This window comes from Ursus maritimus, unplaced genomic scaffold, assembly GCF_017311325.1.
Source record: "Ursus maritimus isolate PB19 unplaced genomic scaffold, ASM1731132v1 scaffold_3, whole genome shotgun sequence".
Lineage (NCBI taxonomy): Eukaryota > Metazoa > Chordata > Mammalia > Carnivora > Ursidae > Ursus > Ursus maritimus.
Window position 1 is genome coordinate 13,493,210 of NW_024425563.1, and position 19,252 is coordinate 13,512,461.

The following is a 19,252-nucleotide window of genomic DNA, read 5'->3' on the forward strand; positions in this document are numbered from 1 at the left end:
TGTTCAATGACAATGCTATTTGAGCTGGTTTCTTTTGGATCTTTTGGTTAATTATAAACCTTTCCAACTACTTGGATTGTTAAATTAAGGATTTTTCTTCAGGTAACTTACCACATCAGGCAAATTTGTACATGCATTTGGTAAGATACATGGGATTCAAACTGACATAGACTGTTTCAGGACCAGTCTTAAAAAAATCAAGTAACAGATCATTTAGAGTCCTTGCCTTGTGCTCATCACTTTATTAGGTAATATCAAATATAGAAGTGTATGATTCCCATTTTAAGAAATAGCATTGACCAATGAGACAGTGGCAAACAATTTAAAAACAGTATATGATTACAGTCTACAATTTCTCAGATGATTGCTATTTTAAACAATGTGGAGACATAAATATCATGTTTACCGTAGATGGGAGAATAGTGAGAGTAGTCAAAAACATTTAATGAAGAAATGGGATATGAACTGGACCTTCAAGAATTCTAGAATCTGAATGAGTCCAGGGAATAAAAAGCATGGTGGTGGGTTGTTCGGTGAGAAGTAGCATAAACAAAGGGAATAGGATGGTAGATTTGAGAGAGAGTGAACAGAGGCTAATCTAAGTTGAGAAGTATCATATATAAGACCAGATTATGAAGAGTGTTGGAATTCAAGCTGGAATTTAGACTTAACAGAAGAGGGAGAAAAATGTAAATGTTTTTGAGCAGAGGACTATCCGGGTGAAAATTTAAAGAAAGAAGCACTTAGCAGTGATACACAGATAGATCAACGGACAAGTGTCGAGGATGAAGAAGGCCAACTCAGATGCTGTTCATAGTGAAGACAATGAGAGGCAATAAAGATTTGAACTGCGGTGGTAGCAGTGTGGAGAAGGGATGGATACGTATAAATTGTAAAGAATAATATTAACAGTATTATTAGTTGTGGAGGATAAAGGTGAGAACTGACTTTAAAGATGATATAAATGTATCATATATTCAAGCTTCATAGTAGGAAAAAAGGTGATGATGAGTAACATATTAGTGTTTTGGAGAATTTCTTACGCAGGTCTGCATACTCTTTCCCTTTTGGATTTGAAGGCAGAATAAATTGTGCTGTATTTGGTTACAGCATATTGTTAAAAAAAACTCCCCACGTGGCATTCTGTTCTGTAATTTTCCAGAGATAATTAGTTAAGATCAGAAACATTTACTGTCGGTTCAAACCCTACTTCCTCTCTTCACAATGCAATGCTATCTTTTCTGCCTAGAGACAGAAAAATTAATAAGTGGACAATTCTGAGATCTGTAATTTTACAAAGTCAACCTTTCTAGAATTCTCATAGGCTAGAAAATTTAGCAAAAGACTTGTATTAAGGGCTGGATGTTTTTATCTACTTTGGAACACTAGAAAATGCAACCATTAATTTTTTTTTTTTTTTGTCAGGTTTTAACAGTTACCTGCTCTGGTGGAGTCCTTTTATTCCTGCTGTCTCTATCATTAGTTTTATGTACCTGGGTCTTTCTTAGATCAAAGTGTTGTTATTGTTCATTTTGATTTTTAATTAATCTTTTGGCTATGGCATTTACTCCTGACAGGTTCTGTAGACCATGATGCCTTTCTAATGGCAGGTCCCAGTTCTGTGAGCAGAGTTACAGAACATCACAATGAAATTAACGTGTTCTTTCTGAAGGTTTATAATGGTAATGATCCAGGACACTTACCTTCCACTGAAAGGATACTGTCTTAAAACTGAGAAACCATTTGCCTGTGCCATGAGTATTTTATTTATAACTAAACTGAAGTACATTCTGGTCTTGAGCAAATGATAAGAAAGATGTTCAAACTTTGTTTTCCTGATGCTTTTATGTCAAAGGTGTCTAGATGTGCCTATGAAAAGATAGAAGCCAATCCTGTTCCATACTCCTATTCCTTTGCCTTTTGTTAATAGTTCTTATGACAACTATAGTGCTCATGAAACGCATATAATAATGGATGTAACCAAGATATATTGGAGAAGTGATACATTGGCCAGTTTGTACCTCCTTTTCTGCTTTTTAAAAATGCTATGGGATGTATGAATGTCTGAAAAGTCAGCATTTTAAAATTTGCATATTCGTGAACAGAAGTAGTCACTTTGCTTGAAAATTTTAATACTCTTAAAAAAACTTTTAATATTCTAGATTGAAAATGAGATCGAAACTAATTGGTAATTTGTTGAAGGGTGTTAGAGGTAAAATTCTTTTTCTTTTTAATCCAATACTACTTTAAAGAGGTTTGCAGCAGCATAGGTAGAGGTATCAGGAGAAAGCCAGTTTGCTGGCTCCCAGCATACTTCACAGGGTATAAATCGCCATGGTCCAGGTAAAGACATCCCAGTATGGAAACTGAATTTTATCAATCCCCAGAAATGATGAGAGTTACTAGAGATACCCTGGTTTACAGTGGCCAGAATTAGAGAAGACTGAATCAGACTGAATCAGAATTCCAGGTAAATTCATTTCCGTGAGAAATATAGCTGTTGTATAGACCAAAGTTCTTGGATGGACCAGTGCTCAGTCCACTTTTAGAAGATATTTATGAGAAACCAAATTATAATCCAAAGATTAGGACATGACTCAGATGTTTAATGATACCAGGACTTAATTACTTGAAGTTTTCTCCAAAGTTACATACTTGCTGTCAAGGCTAGGTAAATTGACTTTATGGACCAACATATGCCTTCTACTGGGTGGTGTTAGATACCAACTGCCGAATACAGTCTTTCTGATTTTGTGTAATACACAAGATATCTTCACTTTCTTAAATATCTATTCTTTTTTTAGATAATAAAATCTATCATATAAAATCCAGGTTTTTGTTTTTCCTACTTCTGGACCAATGCCCTTTGAATACATGTTCTTCTTTGTTATAAACTACATGTTGCAGTCATGATCTTAATTCAGTAACTTTCAAAAATGACTTGCTGTCACTTATGCCTGCACCAGACCAATTATATTGATCAGACTGCCCTATACAACTATAGTTAATTCAGGCTCTTTCCACTTTTAAGTCCTAACTTAAATTATGCTATTGACTTGAGACTTTTTTTTTTTTAAAGATTTTATTTATTTATTTATTTATTTATTTATTTATTTATTTGACAGAGATAGAGACAGCCAGCGAGAGAGGGAACACAAGCAGGGGGAGTGGGAGAGGAAGAAGCAGGCCCATAGCATAGGAGCCTGATGTGGGGCTCGATCCCATAACGCCGGGATCACGCCCTGAGCCGAAGGCAGACACTTAACCGCTGTGCCACCCAGGCGCCCCTGACTTGAGACTTTAAATCAGCCTATGGTTTTTTAAAAGTAGGTGCATTTTCCAAAACTTTTTTAAAAAAACCAATTTTGTCATTTTTCATTCTTTTACCTGTTTCCAAAACCCCTTACAAAAGGCATATATTGGCTGCCTAAAGCAAAAATAAAGATAGCTCTTTCACAAACTAAAAATTTCACAGTAATTAGTAGGATAAAAAGGACAAGTGGAACACGGTAATTTTTCTAAAGGCCAGGTCCATCGGTTTTAGCCTGTAATTCTCATTGGGTGATACTAATTTTTCAAAGTACATAATATTTTATTATTTTTATTTCAGTTCTAAGTGGACTCCATTAATATGAACAGATAAGCTCAAAATTTCTTTCCCTACCCTTAAGAGCATGCTTCAGAGAGTCAAACTATAAACTGGTGTGGTTCAGATTCAGAACCTTTAAAAAAACTCTTTGGCTTCTTTGGCCCTTCAAACCTCTGTCTACTCCTTTTGTACTGTATTTTCTTCCCATTCTTTTCTAAACCCTGTCCCCTCACAAAATGTCTTTGTATTCTCTCCACATTGTCTTTCTGGCTACATCTTAATAACCACTAAATAATGCAGATTATTACAGAGTTTGCATAAAATGAGTGTAATGATACCAGTCTTTGTAGAGAGGTTGTTAGCACTGCGTCATTCATTGGTCCTGATGGAGCTCACTGACACAACCATACCTCCTCTATCATGTGATACTTCCTTCCCAGTTCCTTAGATATCCTCTCTGAGGGACCTAGACTCCTCACTGATGTTGGCAATCTATTCGCAAAACTTTAGTGTGCTCTCTGAGTGCCAGGTTCATTTCAGGGCAGTGAGAGTATAGAATTTGTTATTTATCTACAGTACCAAAATAGATCATTCTGTCACCTGTTTTGATGATCTCATCAAAAAGCAATTTTTAAAAAGATTTGCTTTAATGCTTAACACATGATTCTTTTCCCCTTTGTTGCTCAATTATTGGATGTGGTAAAAAATTTAAAATAGAGATTATAAGGGTCATCTTTTGGATTTGCAAGTGGTCTTTTGCTATTGTTCAAGATTTTAATTCAATGCTATGTAAAGCAACAGATACATCTTTCAGGCCCTGAAATACACAAGTGTATTTTTAAAATACTCATTATTTCCTAATACTTTCCATAAAAATCTCATTTTAGTAACTTCAGCTATCAAGAAATGACAAAGGTAGAAAAAAATAGCAGATATTATTCACTCAGTCTCTAGTATCTAGAGATTTTTGTGTAACTTTAGAGTGTTTCTTCAGCTGATTAACCACAGGTAATTTCTAGCCATTTGTAGATTTCCCTGGAGTTTTTTGGATAAGAATCAGTTACCATTGATAGTCCCTGGAGGGTCTGTTTGAGCAAAAGCAGCTTTGTCATTAGCTGTAGGCATATATTAGTTTTTTAAACCCAATTACTGCTGGGTTTTTAATGCTTTACAAGGCAATCTTTATATCATCCATTTTTTTATGTTATTATCTCTATAAAGGTGCTCTGAATCTTATCTTTCAATGACTTGATTTTTCCAGGCCCCAAATTCTCACCAGTCCGTCTCCTTCAAAATCCATTCCAATTCCACAGCCTTTCCGACCAGCAGATGAAGATCATCGAAATCAATTTGGACAAAGAGACCGGTCCTCATCAGCTCCAAACGTGCATATAAACACAATAGAACCTGTCAATATTGATGTAAGTATCCAGCATTGTTAGAACTAAAAAGATTCGAGTGTATTTCTTTATTTTTGTGCTCTGCTTATAATGTAGATCAGAAATGTGTGTCACAGTTACTATTAGTGATAGACTTTTCATGAATTACTGATCAGAAAGCCTTGTCATCTTCTCTGATGGTATTAAATACTTAACTGGTGCCAAATTATGGAGTTGTTCTGATTTTTTTTCTTACAACATTGTTTCTGCAAAAGTCTTATCTTCATTTGTTTAATGGATAATCCCTTATCCGTTTTATGGTAAAGAAATAATACAACTGCAGATTTTCTATTTAAATCAATTTGAGATCTTTATCTAAATTTCTAAAAGTATAACTTCGAGTTAAATAACCCTTAAGAACTAATCATTACTTTATGTATGAGACGTGCAAAACTACCTTTTACCTTCTTTTTTTTTTTGACTATACCATTGTATTCCATCTCTCTATATATCATGAATTTTTGCATATTCTTTTTTGGTTAAGTTTCTCATTAAGTTTTAATCATTCATTTTTAAAAATGTATCTTCTCTTGTGTAATCATCATATATTGTAATCTCATCTCTTCAGTTATTTTAGCCACAAGAGGCAGGTCACTCTTGATGTTTTTACTTTTCCAGTTTATCTTGCGCACTGTAACTAAATTATATAACTTAGTGTTGCTGCCTCAATTAGATATTCTTGGCAGCAGAAACCATTCCTAATATTAGTTCACTTGGCACCTATCTTAGAACTAAATACATAATGGTCATCAAAAAATATTTGTTTCAGTAAAAGGGTTAGAAGATGAAACAGGAAATTTCCCATATTATAGGCCAGGGATGAACAAACTTTTTCTTAAAGGGCCAGATAGTAAATATTTTAGGCTTGTGGATCATATGATCTCTAATGACAACTGTTGAACTTTGTCACTGTAGTGTGAAAGCAGCCAGATATAATGCATTATAAACAAATGGGTGTGGTTTTATTTCCATAAAACTTTATTTACAAAATAATCTGGTAATTGAGTTACAGAAGAGAATAATGTGCCCTCGCTACCTGAGCTGTGATGGGCTGGGGATCCCAATCTTAGAATTAGGTGTCACTTCTCACAGAATTCGTGCTTTCATATAAAGAGTGTAGGTTATCCTTAATCTCTGCAATAAGCAACCAAACAGAAAACCCACCAAGCTTGTTTGCCTTGGAAAGTAATTATATTTAAAAAGGAAGTTAAAAATAAACAAATAATAAAAATAAAGAGGAAGTTAAAACTCTTTCCCCAAGTAAACAGGGTACTAGAATTAGTGAGGTGGTTACTTATGTGTTAGAAGATAGGAATTGTTCTCATTTTACAGGCATACCTTATGTGAGTCCTCATAAGATTGAGTAGAGAAGCAAAAATTGTCCTAACAGGAAAATATTCACTTATTAACAGACTACTTTAATATTAGTCCCCACCCAAATGTCCCTCCCCATCTAATACCAGTTTGCATTCCAACCCCCTTACATCATTATCCAATATTTCAGTGAAAACCTATTGCAGATTTATTGCAAATCTGGAAGAAAAAAAAAGGAAAGATTTTTTAAGGCTTTTACAAAGACAGTGAAAAAGGACTTTGGAGAACTACTGAAATGACAAAAGGCCATTGAGAAATAAGGAATACAGTAGAATTAAATTAGTCCAGTGAACAATGGAAAAGATGCATAGAGATGACAATATAACAGGCTCTTCAAATGAAAATGATTTAAGTATCAAAAGATTGATAGAGGCCCTTCAGGGAATTGATGAAGTCCTCTAAAATTTTTATAAAGATTGATTGATTGATTTTAGAAAAAAAGAGAGCATGAGCAGGTGGAGGGGCAGAGGCAGAGGGAGAGAACCCTCAAGCAGGTTCCCCACTGAGCACGGAGCCCAACACAGGGCTCCATCTCAGGACCCTGAGATCATAACCCGAGCCAAAACCAAGAGTCAGCCGTTTAACTGACTGAGTCTTCCAGGTGCCCCTACAATTTTTATAAAAATGATTATGCCTATGACGTAAAAGATGAATATGAAATTGAGGGTTTCAGTTCGTGCTATCAAAACTTTTGTATTATGAACAAAAAAAACCTTAATTTATGTGTTCTAAGAATTAGCATATTGAGATTATAACTTAAAATTTATTGGGGCACCTGGATGGCTCAGTTAGTTGGGTGACCAACTCTTGATTTCAGCTCAGGTCATGATCTCAGGGTCTTGGGATCAAGACCTGCATCGGGCTCTGTACTCAACGTGGAGTCTGCTTCAAGATTCTCTCTCTCCCTCTTCCCTTCCCCCCCACCCCCTCTCTCTCAAATAAATAAATCTTTAAAAAATAACAAAGTTATTAAATGTAAAAGAAAAACTTCATTATAAATTTTAATTTCATTGTTCAAGATAATTTTTTTCCAAGATAAATTTCTAAATTCTAGACTTTGTTCCCACTTTTTACTTTGAAATTTTTTCTCTATTTTTGTTGGATTCATTTTAAGTGGCCTTTTCCTAATATCAATTTTTCTCAACTAATAAGGTCTTCTTTTATCTAGCTAGACCTGAATACAAAGCAAGAAAAAAAGTAGGAGAGGGAAATATGGGAATAATGGATTGTGAAATAAGAAATCAAATCTTACTTCTAAGTTAGGTCTGTTCTCATTATGTTCAAAATTGTAGCCATCTTTACTTTCAATATTAACATCCTTTTAGACTATTTCCTTCTAGATTTTTTAACACCTCTATCACCATCTGTTTCCTTGTTCCAAAACTTTCATTGACTTTGTACTGATTATAAGATTACAAATTCTTTAGCATTTTCATTCAATTTCAGTCATTTCATTCAACTCCAATCATTATTTATCATTTATTATTCTAGTAAACAAGGTTGTTTTGACTTGTTTTTGACATACTTGGCAATATTGACTCTGGGATAGGCACTATGACAGAATTGGGAAGTAAGGATGAATTAGCACATGGTCTTTGACCTCAGAGAGGTCACAGTCTAATGGATGAATCAGACATATAAATAAATAGACACAAAAATATATAGTGGTAGTTTATAGAAGAGGGTAATAAACTCTACCTTGTTGTATATAAGAATATTTAACAGAGAAAGGACAACATTTAAGTTGTAAAAGATGAATGTGTAGGAGTTGATTAAGGACACTTGGTGGGGGTTTTAAGAAGAAAGGACATTTGTTAAGGAAATAGTATGTGCAAAAGTATGGAGGTAACTTTACATGGAATGTAATTAATAGTTGATATTGTAGGAGTTTAGGGCTCAGGAGAAGGGTACGGAATGGTGGAAGACAAAACCAGGTAGGTAGAGTCCATACTGAAAGGCATTGTGTCTTACTTTAAAGTCTCTATAGGAGTTGGTGGTAGGGAGTTTGAAAAATTTGGAGTGGGAGAGAAAGTGCTCAGCTCTATGTTCTGGAAGAATCTTTTGAATTCATGAGAGATTGTAGGTAAGACTGTTACGAATGATATTGAAAATGCCTACTGTTATGAATAAACCTACTCTATATCAAATACTATACTAAGTGCTTAACATAAATTTTCCTACTCTGCCCCCATAAACTTTCATGGGTTAAGTACTATTTTTATTATTTTACAGTTGAGAAAATTAGATTTTGGGAGGTTAAGAAACTTCCCAAGATCGCATCACTGATAAATGACTGAAATGGGGTATAAAACCTGCTCTTTCCTGCTTATGCTTAACCACTGTTCTGTAAAGTAGTAGAAGAAAGGGGTGAAAGAGATGAGAAGTAGAAGATAATGCCCAGATTTCTCTGGCCTGGGTGAATAGATAGTATTCATCCCATTCATTAGGCTAGGAAATACCAAAGAAGAAGAACAGAACTTGTAGAAATGAAAATGGTAACTGTTACTTTGAACATATTGACATTAAGTTGTCTGAGGGACTTTACTGGTTTAGAAGTCCTTGAGTAGAGATACAGATTTTGGAGTAATTAGTATATCAGTTAAAACCATGAGTGTAAATGATATTACTCAAAGAGTATATGTAAATTGCCAAAAGGGTAGAATATGCAGCCCCATTGAATATTATTAACATTTGAGGTCCAGGCAGAGACTGTCGTTCTGTGTCTCTTTTGTGGGCTCCTCTTCCTAAGTCTAACTTCAGGTAAGTAAGAGAAAGTAGTGTTGCAGAAAAGGGAGAAAAGGGACTTCAAGAATGCTGAAGTAGTTGATGTCAGTCTCAACTGTGGTAAGGACTGAAAATGACTATTGGACTATGTCATTTTGACTTCATTGGGAACTGTTTTAGAGGGCTGGTGGAGGAGAGCAAAGCAGGTGAAGATGTGGGTTAAGTATCAGTTTTGAGAGGCTTGACTATAAAGGAGTAACAAAGGGGCCATAGATTAAAGTAGGGTTGAGGGACAGTTGTTTTTAATGTGAGAGTCTTAACGCGTATTTGTAACTTGAGGGAAAGAAGTGAAGAGAGAGGTTGAAAATAACAAAATAGGGAATAATTGACATAGTAAAATGTCCGTTAACTTGGAAACAATGTTCTTCAGAGGGTATGAGGAATTAAAGATGGACATAGCTAGAGCTCTGCAGCCCTTTACAGGCTGTATGGTCTTGGGTAAATGACTTAACCTTGAACCTAGAAGTGTCTACCTCTTACAGTGGATTGAAAGTTCTTTTTTTCTTTTTTTTTTTTTTACTAAGTGTTTTTTTTTTTTTTTTAGATTTTATTTATTTATTTGAGAGAGAGAGAGAGCATGCATGAGCACAAGCAGGGGAAGCAGCAGGCAGAGGGAGAGGAAGAAGCAGACCCCCTTCTGAGCAAGGAGCCTGATGTGGGACTCAATCCCAGGACCCTAGGATCATGATCTGAGCGGAAGGCAGCCGCTTAACTGACTGACCCACTCAGGCACCAGATTGAAAATTCTTATTGTGCCTTGCACATAGTGAGAATTCAGAAATTATAGCTAACATAACCATGCAAATATTCATAAATATAGGGGCAGAACAGAATGTTCTCTGATGGCTTCTGTTTACTCTGTCACGCTACAGGTAAGAGATAATAAGTAAGCAAGGAACTACAGGAGATGAGCAAGAGTATGAAATAGCCAGTATTGGAATAATAGAAGATCCTCTTAAACTAGAACAAATAAAAAGTTGTCAAGGAGCTTTAAGAACAGATTGAAAAGTAGAAGTTTATGGGCAGTAAGAGTGGAAAAAGCCAAAATTGGCTGATGCCTGGTTATGGGGAGTCACAAACCAGGTTCAGGGAAAAGGAAAAGGATGTGGCCTTTCTGCCTTTGTCTTGTTCTTTCTGTCCAGCAGGTCCTCTGCTTCCCCCCGCCCCCCACATTCCTATCTATCCGTCAGACCCCAACTCAGCTCGTCTCTTGAAATGTTTCACCAGTGATCCGGTCTTGCAGTTACTTATCCCTTGAACTTGTGTAACACTAAGAATCTTTTCACCTGGGGCACCTGGGTGGCTCAGTTGGTTAAGCACCTGCCTTGGGCTCAGGTCGTGATCCCAGGGTCCTGAGATCTAGCCCTGTGTCAGGCTCCCTGCTCCGCAAGAAGCCTGCTTCTCCCTCTCCCTGCCGCTCCCCCCTGCTTGTGCTCTCTCTCTGTCAAATAAATAAATAAAATCTTAGAAAAAAAAAAAGAATCTTTTCACCATACAATTTATTTGGCAGTTAACTAAGCATCTTTGGCACCTCTTGTATTGTTTTCTTAAGCTATTATTTTTGTATTATTTAATGTCCATGTTTGTATGTCTTTCTTCCACTTAGATTACAAGCTCTCAAGAACACAGAAAGTTAGTGACACCACCAGGATTTTATATTTATTGGTAGCCACTCAACCCTTAATACCTAGCACGTTGTTTGCCAGATATATGAGTATTTGTTGATTATTCTGTAGAAGATGTTGAAGGCTTTATATAATACATTGAACATGATAGAAATGCATCTGTAAAGAATTTACTCTAGGTCTTAAACCTATAAACAAAAAGCTGCCAGTTTGCAAAGAGCCTTTGAGCCTGTTTAGAGACATTTGGGGCCATTCAATCCCTCTTATTTAAGTTAAACTGAGTAAAAAACTAAGTTCTACCTATGTAGGTCCAAATTGTATTGCATTGCCAGTAGACTTTCCCCTCCCACGCCCAATATTATCTGTTGTAGAAAGCTATGTTTTAATCATAAAGATGGATTTTAACAATACCGTTGTTTGAGCCATTTTGATTTTTTCCCTTCTCACGTTTCCTTATACATCTGTATTTCTGTAATTGTAATCAATGTACATTTAATTTTATTTTTTATCATATTGTAAACATGTTTCACAATACAAGCTTCATAATTATTTCAGTAGCTGCATAATACTTATTAAATTGATGCACCATCATATACTCAACCCAAATGTCAATGTGCCTATAATAGGTAAATAATTATTTTTGATTTTTTTAGTATGATGGATAATGCTGCATCCTTGTGCATATCACTTTTTCTTCTGAATTATTTCCTTAGGAAAAATTCCCAGAAGTGGAATTACAGGATCAAAGGGTATGAACATTTTATGGCTCTTAACATGTGCCAGTAGAATTTTTTTAAATCAAGTGACAAAGCCATTGGTTTTGAATGGCCTGAAATGGATTTCATCATTTGATCAGGACTAATAATTCCTTCAATATAGGGTTAGGTTGACAAGTGCTTCCAGATGTTTATTTTATCATGTTCACCAGCTACTTTCATATTCTTTCTGTTTTGTGAAGCCATTATAAGATAGGTATTATTTAGAATTAACTTTTCTGTTAATGATTAGTCAAAAGTTCGGTGTTGTTACTACTTTCTTACCATATGCTTTGAATAAATATCCATTACTGTTTATTTGTAGGACTTGATTAGAGACCAAGGGTTTCGTAGTGATGGAGGTAAGTAGTGATTTCCATTAAAAAAAAAAAAAAAAAACTCAGAGAAAAATGCAATTGCTTTGCTGCTTATCTCCTTTATATTTGCTGCTTTCATGAAACACAGACACAGAGAAAAATGTGTAGAGAAAGCCCCAAATATCTTTTGCTTTTCTTTATTATTTATCATTTATATCTAATAAAATTTTAACTGACTTATGAGTAGAGGAAAAAGAGAGGACATAAAAGGGGGTCTTAAATGTACTATCTACAATTTTAAAATCATCAAAGAGAGAGCCTTAATTATTTTACCCACTTTACTGATTCCTAACCATCTCCAAACCTCGAGATGCTAAATTTCCTTTGGGAGCCTCCACTAATACCACTAATTGTTAATGATTGAGCTTAGAATCAGTTAAAACTTGATTTTCCTAAATCATTCTTAGGGAGAATCCCTTAGATTGCCTGTCACAACTTCTCAGTTTGTTAGAATTGTCAGCCTCTTCTCTTCAGCTTTCTAGAAGGATGTGGAATGCACATTGTATAGAATAGACCCTAATAGAAATCCTGTTGTCCTCTTATTAGTCCAGTAAATAAAATAAGTAAATGAGAAATTGAGTTGAGATTTCTTACAGAATTTTCATCAGATATTCACTCTAGCACTCTGTGAAAATTGGAGACATAAAACGTTGCTTAAGAAAATACTTTTAAAGTAAGATTTTACCCCTATATAATGTTTTCCCAAAAATGGTATTTGAAACTATCTTGAAGATTTCTTCCAGGTGGTCCTCCATGCTTGCTTTTTCAGCTGTCTTCTATCTAATAAAGAAGACCTGCAAAACCTGTTTATCTTGTAGAGAGTCTTTTCACTGTGACCTGCTTTATCTTCAAAATATCTAAGCCCAGACTTAAAGATAGTTTATATTGAATAAACATTGTATAAACCATCTTTTGTTATGTTTCTGTATACCTGTGAACCTGCCAAAATGATAACCCTGCCTTATATACTGGATTTAGTATTCACTATAGCATGTAGTTTAAAAATTTTGGTTTTTTTCCATTTGTTATTCTGTGAACCGCCAATTAATGTTGCTGCCAGTTTGACTTTCATACGTCTTAATAACTGTGGCTTTTGATAATTTTGCCCAATACATCCAGCATTTAAATGTTTCCATCATGTTAGCATCACAGAGTTAACTTAGTCATAAAAACTGCCTGCCTAGTACCAAAAACCAAATGGCATTTCTTGTCCTTTTTAGGAGTCACTTTATAAAAAGTCATTGGGATTTTAGGAAAACAAGCAGAATTTTTTAGACATCCAGAATGAATTTGTGAAGCAGGCTTCAGCTCATTTATTCCCATGACTTCTTTCATTTTTTCTGTGTGTCTGTCTTCCTGTGTTTGCCTGCCCCTCTCTTTCTCTTCTAACAGCCCCCTTGAACCAGCTGATGCGCTGTCTTCGGAAATGCCAATCCCGGACTCCCAGTCCCCTCCTACATTCTGTCCCCAGTGAAATAGTGTTTGATTTTGAGCCTGGCCCAGTGTTCAGAGGTAGTTGGGCTCTTCTTTCTTGTTTTCACCCAAAGCAAACTAAATATAAACTATAGATACTGTTTGTGCCTCACCCTCACGGCGTGTGTTTGTAAGTGTGAGAGTTTTCAGTACTAAATTTCTGCTTGGCCTGGCCGGAATGCTCTGAATGTGCTTCTCACACATACTCACTACTACAAGCTTTGTGTATGCTGTCTGTCGTACATTTTTAAAAGCAAAAAAATTCTGAGCTGAGATGTCCATCTTGTTTTCTGTTATATTAATTACTTTTTGGTCTTGATAACTTCTTAAACTCCAATGGGTGGCAGTAAGTAATGTATGTTGGGGCAGGGTGTCTTTCAATCTGAATTACTTTTATTTTAATCCAGTTAGGCAGTAGCCTTCATGACTATTAATATTTGTTACCAATTTGTGTGGTTTTTAAAAAAGTAAAAACGGAAATCCCAATTATGAGATTTTGCTAGACTTTTGGCTTTATTTTTCTGTAATAGCAGTGTTCTTTTTTTAAATGTAGGACATGTACATTTTACTTTATATCAAAGGAAGGGAGCCTTTAAAAAGGTCTGTAATATATTTGGCGTACTTTAGCATACTTTAAAAAATTTGAGTAGTGACACTCCCACTTATGCCCTAATATGAGGGGGAAGCAACAGTATAATTTCACTTTCCCATTTCATCTTGCCTTTAATTAGTAATTAAACTGATTTTTAAAGATTTAAGTCAAAGTTCAGACAGCCATCTTGCTACAGATGTTTTTAAAGAATTGTATTTACTGGCTTTTGCTAGTGTCTGTTACTTATTCTGAATGTAGTGGTGGTGTTTCAGATTTTTGCTCTCTCACTCAGCTGTTTCTCATAAAATTTGTAGAATGGACTAGAAGTCCTGCAGTGCTGACTAGTGTGACTGAAATAAGTAGTACAGTGCCAACCTCTGTAGATCAGGATTCTGAGGCCTGAGCAAGCAGTTAAGGCTTTAAGATGTTGAATCAAGTTATCAGTGGAAATGGATTATGTTCTAGTTACAGACATTCCAGATGCCATTTTCTTTTAGAAAATTGCATGTTAGATCATCAGAATTTTATATGATGACATGTGTGATGTAGTAATGATAAAATTCTATAGTTTTAACATCAAAGTGTAGGCATTGGTATCCTTATTCTTTGAAAGATAGTGACACCACCCTACCCCCAAATAGTAATCTTCTTTAAAAAAAAAAAAAAAGAGTCCCTGGGGGTCTTTTTGTTCTGTATATGCAAATATTATTGGATATCTCAATTCCACTTAGCTATACTCAGGCTCTACCAGGAGTCATTGGCCTGAACACCTCCAAACCGGGTAGATGAATTTAGGATTTTTGCTTAGTCAGCATTTGGAAAAGAATTGGGCCCTGCCAACTGAGTCTACTTTCAGTGTGTTCGTTGGGCTCACTTGGCTGATAGGGTATTTCCATTTGTAGTAACTTGGCCAAGAGTCCATAGCACTTACTTTGCTCTTACTCTATATGGGTAGTGATTTTTCAGAAAATCTTGAAAAACCTGCTTAGCTTTGTTTATATTAACTTTGTCATACAGGTAACAAGTAATCTTTGTTTAGTAGAATAGGAATCCAGGAACCAATGAACTGAGCAGTATTTCTAACTATTTAAGAGTTAAATAGTATAGTTAAATAGTATAGGATTTTTAAAGTTTGAATGCCTAGAATGATAGAGCCAGATAGTCTTAACATTAAGGCTATTATTATAATATGTTTCCTTTTGGGAATTTCCATCTGTTTGTATATTGATTGGCTGTTAAGTTAACATAAAAGAGTTACAAGGTTTTTATTTTTTTATATAAGCTCTTAAATTGATTTTACTTTTTTTAGTCAAAGAAACAAAACCTTGGGAGTATTGCCCTAGTATTGATCTCTTATTTTAGAAGGATATTTTTCTTTTGGACTCTGTACCAATAAACAAAGTTTGTATATGTAATCAGATGTTTTAAAAGTCGTTAAATGAGCCAGAAAACCAGAAGAAATTATAGTGCAAATCATCAAATGAGGCTCTTCCTTGGCCTATCATTTCCAAAAGGTGTATATTTAAAGATATGCTGCATTTTTAAAAGAAGTCTAAATCTCTCCCCACCCTCTGCCCCCAATAAATTAATATACGTGATCCTCCTTTAATAGATATATTTTTCATTTCACTAACTTAGGATCAACCACAGGTTTGTCTGCCACCCCCCCTGCCTCATTGCCTGGCTCACTCACTAATGTGAAAGCATTACAGAAATCTCCAGGACCTCAGCGGGAAAGGAAATCATCTTCATCCTCAGAAGATAGGAATCGAATGGTAAGAATGTGTGATACCTTTTTTCCTCTAAGTTCTTTTGTTTTACAAGTCATAGCTAAATGTAATGTCACCTTTTAGATTATATGATAGTGATGTATGATACGTCAGAATGTGACTCAGAATTCCCTTAATGAAGTAAATATAAGAGCTGATAGTTTTTTGCTTAAAGCATTCCCACACACTGATTTTTGCTCTCTTCCTTTTTTGTTTGCTTTGGCTTGACTTTTGCACAAATTTTATCAAGAAAACACTTGGTAGACGAGATTCAAGTGATGATTGGGAAATTCCTGATGGGCAGATCACAGTGGGACAGAGAATTGGATCCGGGTCATTTGGGACAGTCTACAAGGGAAAGTGGCATGGTATGTATGTAATACAGTGATACACAAGTTAAAACAGGACATGTTTAACAACTTCTGTAGAAAAATATCAAAGGGAATATTTACTATTTGCATCATTAAGCTATTTTGATGAGATTCAAGAGTCCTCTAAAGGGTTTCTAACAAAAATTATGGGAAATAAAAACTGGATTCACAGCAACCAGGACTCTTATCATTAGAGTAATAATTTTTAAAGATGACAATTCTCTAGGAGAGGTATACCCCAAGATTTTTTTTCTTTTAGAAGTCTTTTTGCTGATTTTCTTTGTATTATAAACCATAAGTAAACATTGAAGTGTACTTACGAAAGGAAGAAATAGCCAGTAAACATATTAAAATGTTTGGCCTCACTAGTTATCAAAGAATTACAAAATCAAAAGCTAGAAATCATTGTTTGCTTCTCAAGTGGACAGATTTTTTTTAAAGCTTTTATTTATTTGAGAGAGAGAGCATGAGCAGGGGAAGGGGCAGAGGGAGAGGGAGAAGCAGACTCCCTGCTGAGCAAGGAGCCAGACATGGGACTCTATTGCAGGAGCCTGGAATCATGACCTGAGCCACCCAGGCGTCCCCAGATATTTTTTTTAATTGACCATGTTTATAGCTGTGATTATAACACTGCTGGTAGGAAAATAAATTGTTAAAAATTTTCTGGAAGGCAATTTGTCAATATGTATGTTGAGCTAACAATTCCATTTGTAGAACTACAATTAATTGGGCGGAAACAAACGTGTGTATGCAAGTATATTCATTAGAGACTTAATATTAATGAAAAATGGAAATAAACTTATCTGTTCATCAATAGAGGACAGAATAAATTGATAACCTCCGTATATGACTATACAGACATGAAATAGTGTGAATGATCTGTATTTGTTGATACAGAAAGGTATCCATGGTATATTGAATTTTACAAAGCAGCATGTGTAATACTTCATATTATGATACTACCTAGAAATAAATATCTAACATAAGATTAAAAATGACCATCGGTATTTTAGTGTATATCTTTTTAGGTGATCTTTTCATATGTATTGATAAATATTCACATTGCATACATATAAAAACCTAATAGGATGTATATCAGTATGTTAATAATGGTCATTTCTGAGTCACAGTTTATAAGAGATTTTAATTTTTTTCTTTGTGTGTTCAAAATGTTTTTCACTATATTACTTTGATAATCAGGAAAATTCAATAATTATATCAAAGTATAATATATTTGCCAAAAAGTGCAAGATTCATCTGTATTATTGTGTGTGGTTGTAGGTCATTCTCTATGTAGTATTCATTGTGTGACTATACCATGATTTCTTTTTTGCTGTCTACTGTATGATGAGCATTTGAATAGTTTCCAGTTGGAGGCTATTACAAATACTGCTGCTGTGAATATTCTTAGTATGTGTTGTTTGGTGAACATGTATTCCATTTTTGCTGAGTATATACCTAGGAAAGAATTGTGGGACCACTGGATATACATATGTTCAGTTTTAGTAGATGCTGCCACAAGTGTTTCAAGTGGTTGTACCATTTTACACATCTACTGGCAATGTGTAAGAGTTCTACCTATGAAATTTTTTTTAAATTACAATTTGAATAATTTTCCTAAGCAAAAGCAGGTGATCCATGGATTTCAAAAACATGTTAAGTACTCTGATAAAGAAATTTTACAGTTTTCTCTTTCAGCCATGCTTCACTGGGCCTGTCATTTGTAGTTTTAGCATTCAGTTAATAAAAGCATCTGGTTTAGTATTGTTAAATAACCAGGAAAATACCACGGGTGCTTAATTGGTTAAACTAAATTTCCAAGGGAAAAACAACTTTGGCTATTTTTTGGATTGGTGTTTTGAAATATTATTATAGGAGTATCGTTGTTCATTTAGCTTTTATCCTTGGAAAATTAATGCATTTTCTGGGGCGCCTGGGTGGCTCAGTCGTTAAGCATCTGCCTTCGGCCCAGGGCATGATCCCAGGGTCCTGGGATCAAGCCCCACATGGGGCTCCCTGCTCCGTTGGGAGCCTGCTTCTTCCTCTCCCACTCCCCCTGCTTGTGTTCCCTCTCTTGCTGGCTGTCTCTCTCTCTGTCAAATAAGTAAATAAAGGGGCGCCTGGGTGGCTCAGTCATTAGGTGTCTGCCTTCGGCTCAGGGCGTGATCCCAGGGTACTGGGATTGAGCCCTGCATCGGGCTCCCTGCTCTGCCAGGAGCCTGCTTCTTCCTCTCCCACTCCCCCTGCTTGTGTTCCCTCTCTCACTGGCTATCTCTCTCTCTGTCAAATAAATAAATAAAATCTTAAAAAAGAAAAAAAATCAGTAAATCTTTAAAAAAAAAAAATTAATGCATTTTCGGAAGTTACGATATTATTTATTTGCACTTCAGTAATGGTGTGGATTTAAGGCCATGGTAATTAGTGAAAATACCCAACAGTTTTTTAATATATTTTAAGTTTAAAAAATTGGAATGACATTTGGAATGACAATTCTTTTTTAGGTGATGTGGCAGTGAAAATGTTGAATGTGACAGCACCCACACCTCAGCAGTTACAGGCCTTCAAAAATGAAGTAGGAGTACTCAGGTGAGCCTGTGTGAATTCCTGTTTTCCAGAGAAGTTATCTTCATCTTCTCTTTCCCAGTGACAGCTGCTGGTGGCTTTACAGGTTTACTAAAAGTGGATAAAATGGAGCTTGTCTGAGTATATTTTGGCTTTAACCATATTCTTTAAGTGGTGTACAATATTATGTGGTGTAACTGATGGAAACATGAATCCTAGAGTGAATTAATAGAAATACAGTATTCTGATCATGGGAAATCATATTACCACTTAGTGAAATAATACTCTCAAAATTCTAAACTTACCAGAACACATTTAAAGATTGTATCAAGCCCTGGAACTTGAGAAACATTAAGAAACTAAAGTATATCCAGGCAAGGACAACATAGAGGAGTAGTATTCTGCTACTATAACTTAGGGGAAAAACAGCAGAACTGAGGATATTTGGATTCATTGAAGGCCATTATGTTCTAGAGGGTACCAACTTACTCTGTTTTATTCCAGAGAGCAGAACAGGAAAGCCAGTGGTGGAAGTTGTAGGG

General features: G+C 35.3%; 1 protein-coding gene across 5 annotated transcripts in view; it reads left to right on the forward strand.

The window, feature by feature from the left end:
- BRAF (B-Raf proto-oncogene, serine/threonine kinase) overlaps positions 1-19,252 on the forward strand; it is a 166,783-nt gene that overhangs the window by 109,991 nt on the left and 37,540 nt on the right. For all 5 annotated transcript variants that reach the window (XM_040643929.1, XM_040643927.1, XM_040643928.1 and 2 more), the window contains 5 exons: positions 4,851-5,010; positions 11,892-11,928; positions 15,647-15,783; positions 16,028-16,145; positions 18,650-18,734. In XM_040643929.1, the coding sequence (XP_040499863.1) occupies positions 4,851-5,010; positions 11,892-11,928; positions 15,647-15,783; positions 16,028-16,145; positions 18,650-18,734 (537 nt within the window). The remainder of the gene's footprint in view (positions 1-4,850; positions 5,011-11,891; positions 11,929-15,646; positions 15,784-16,027; positions 16,146-18,649; positions 18,735-19,252) is intronic.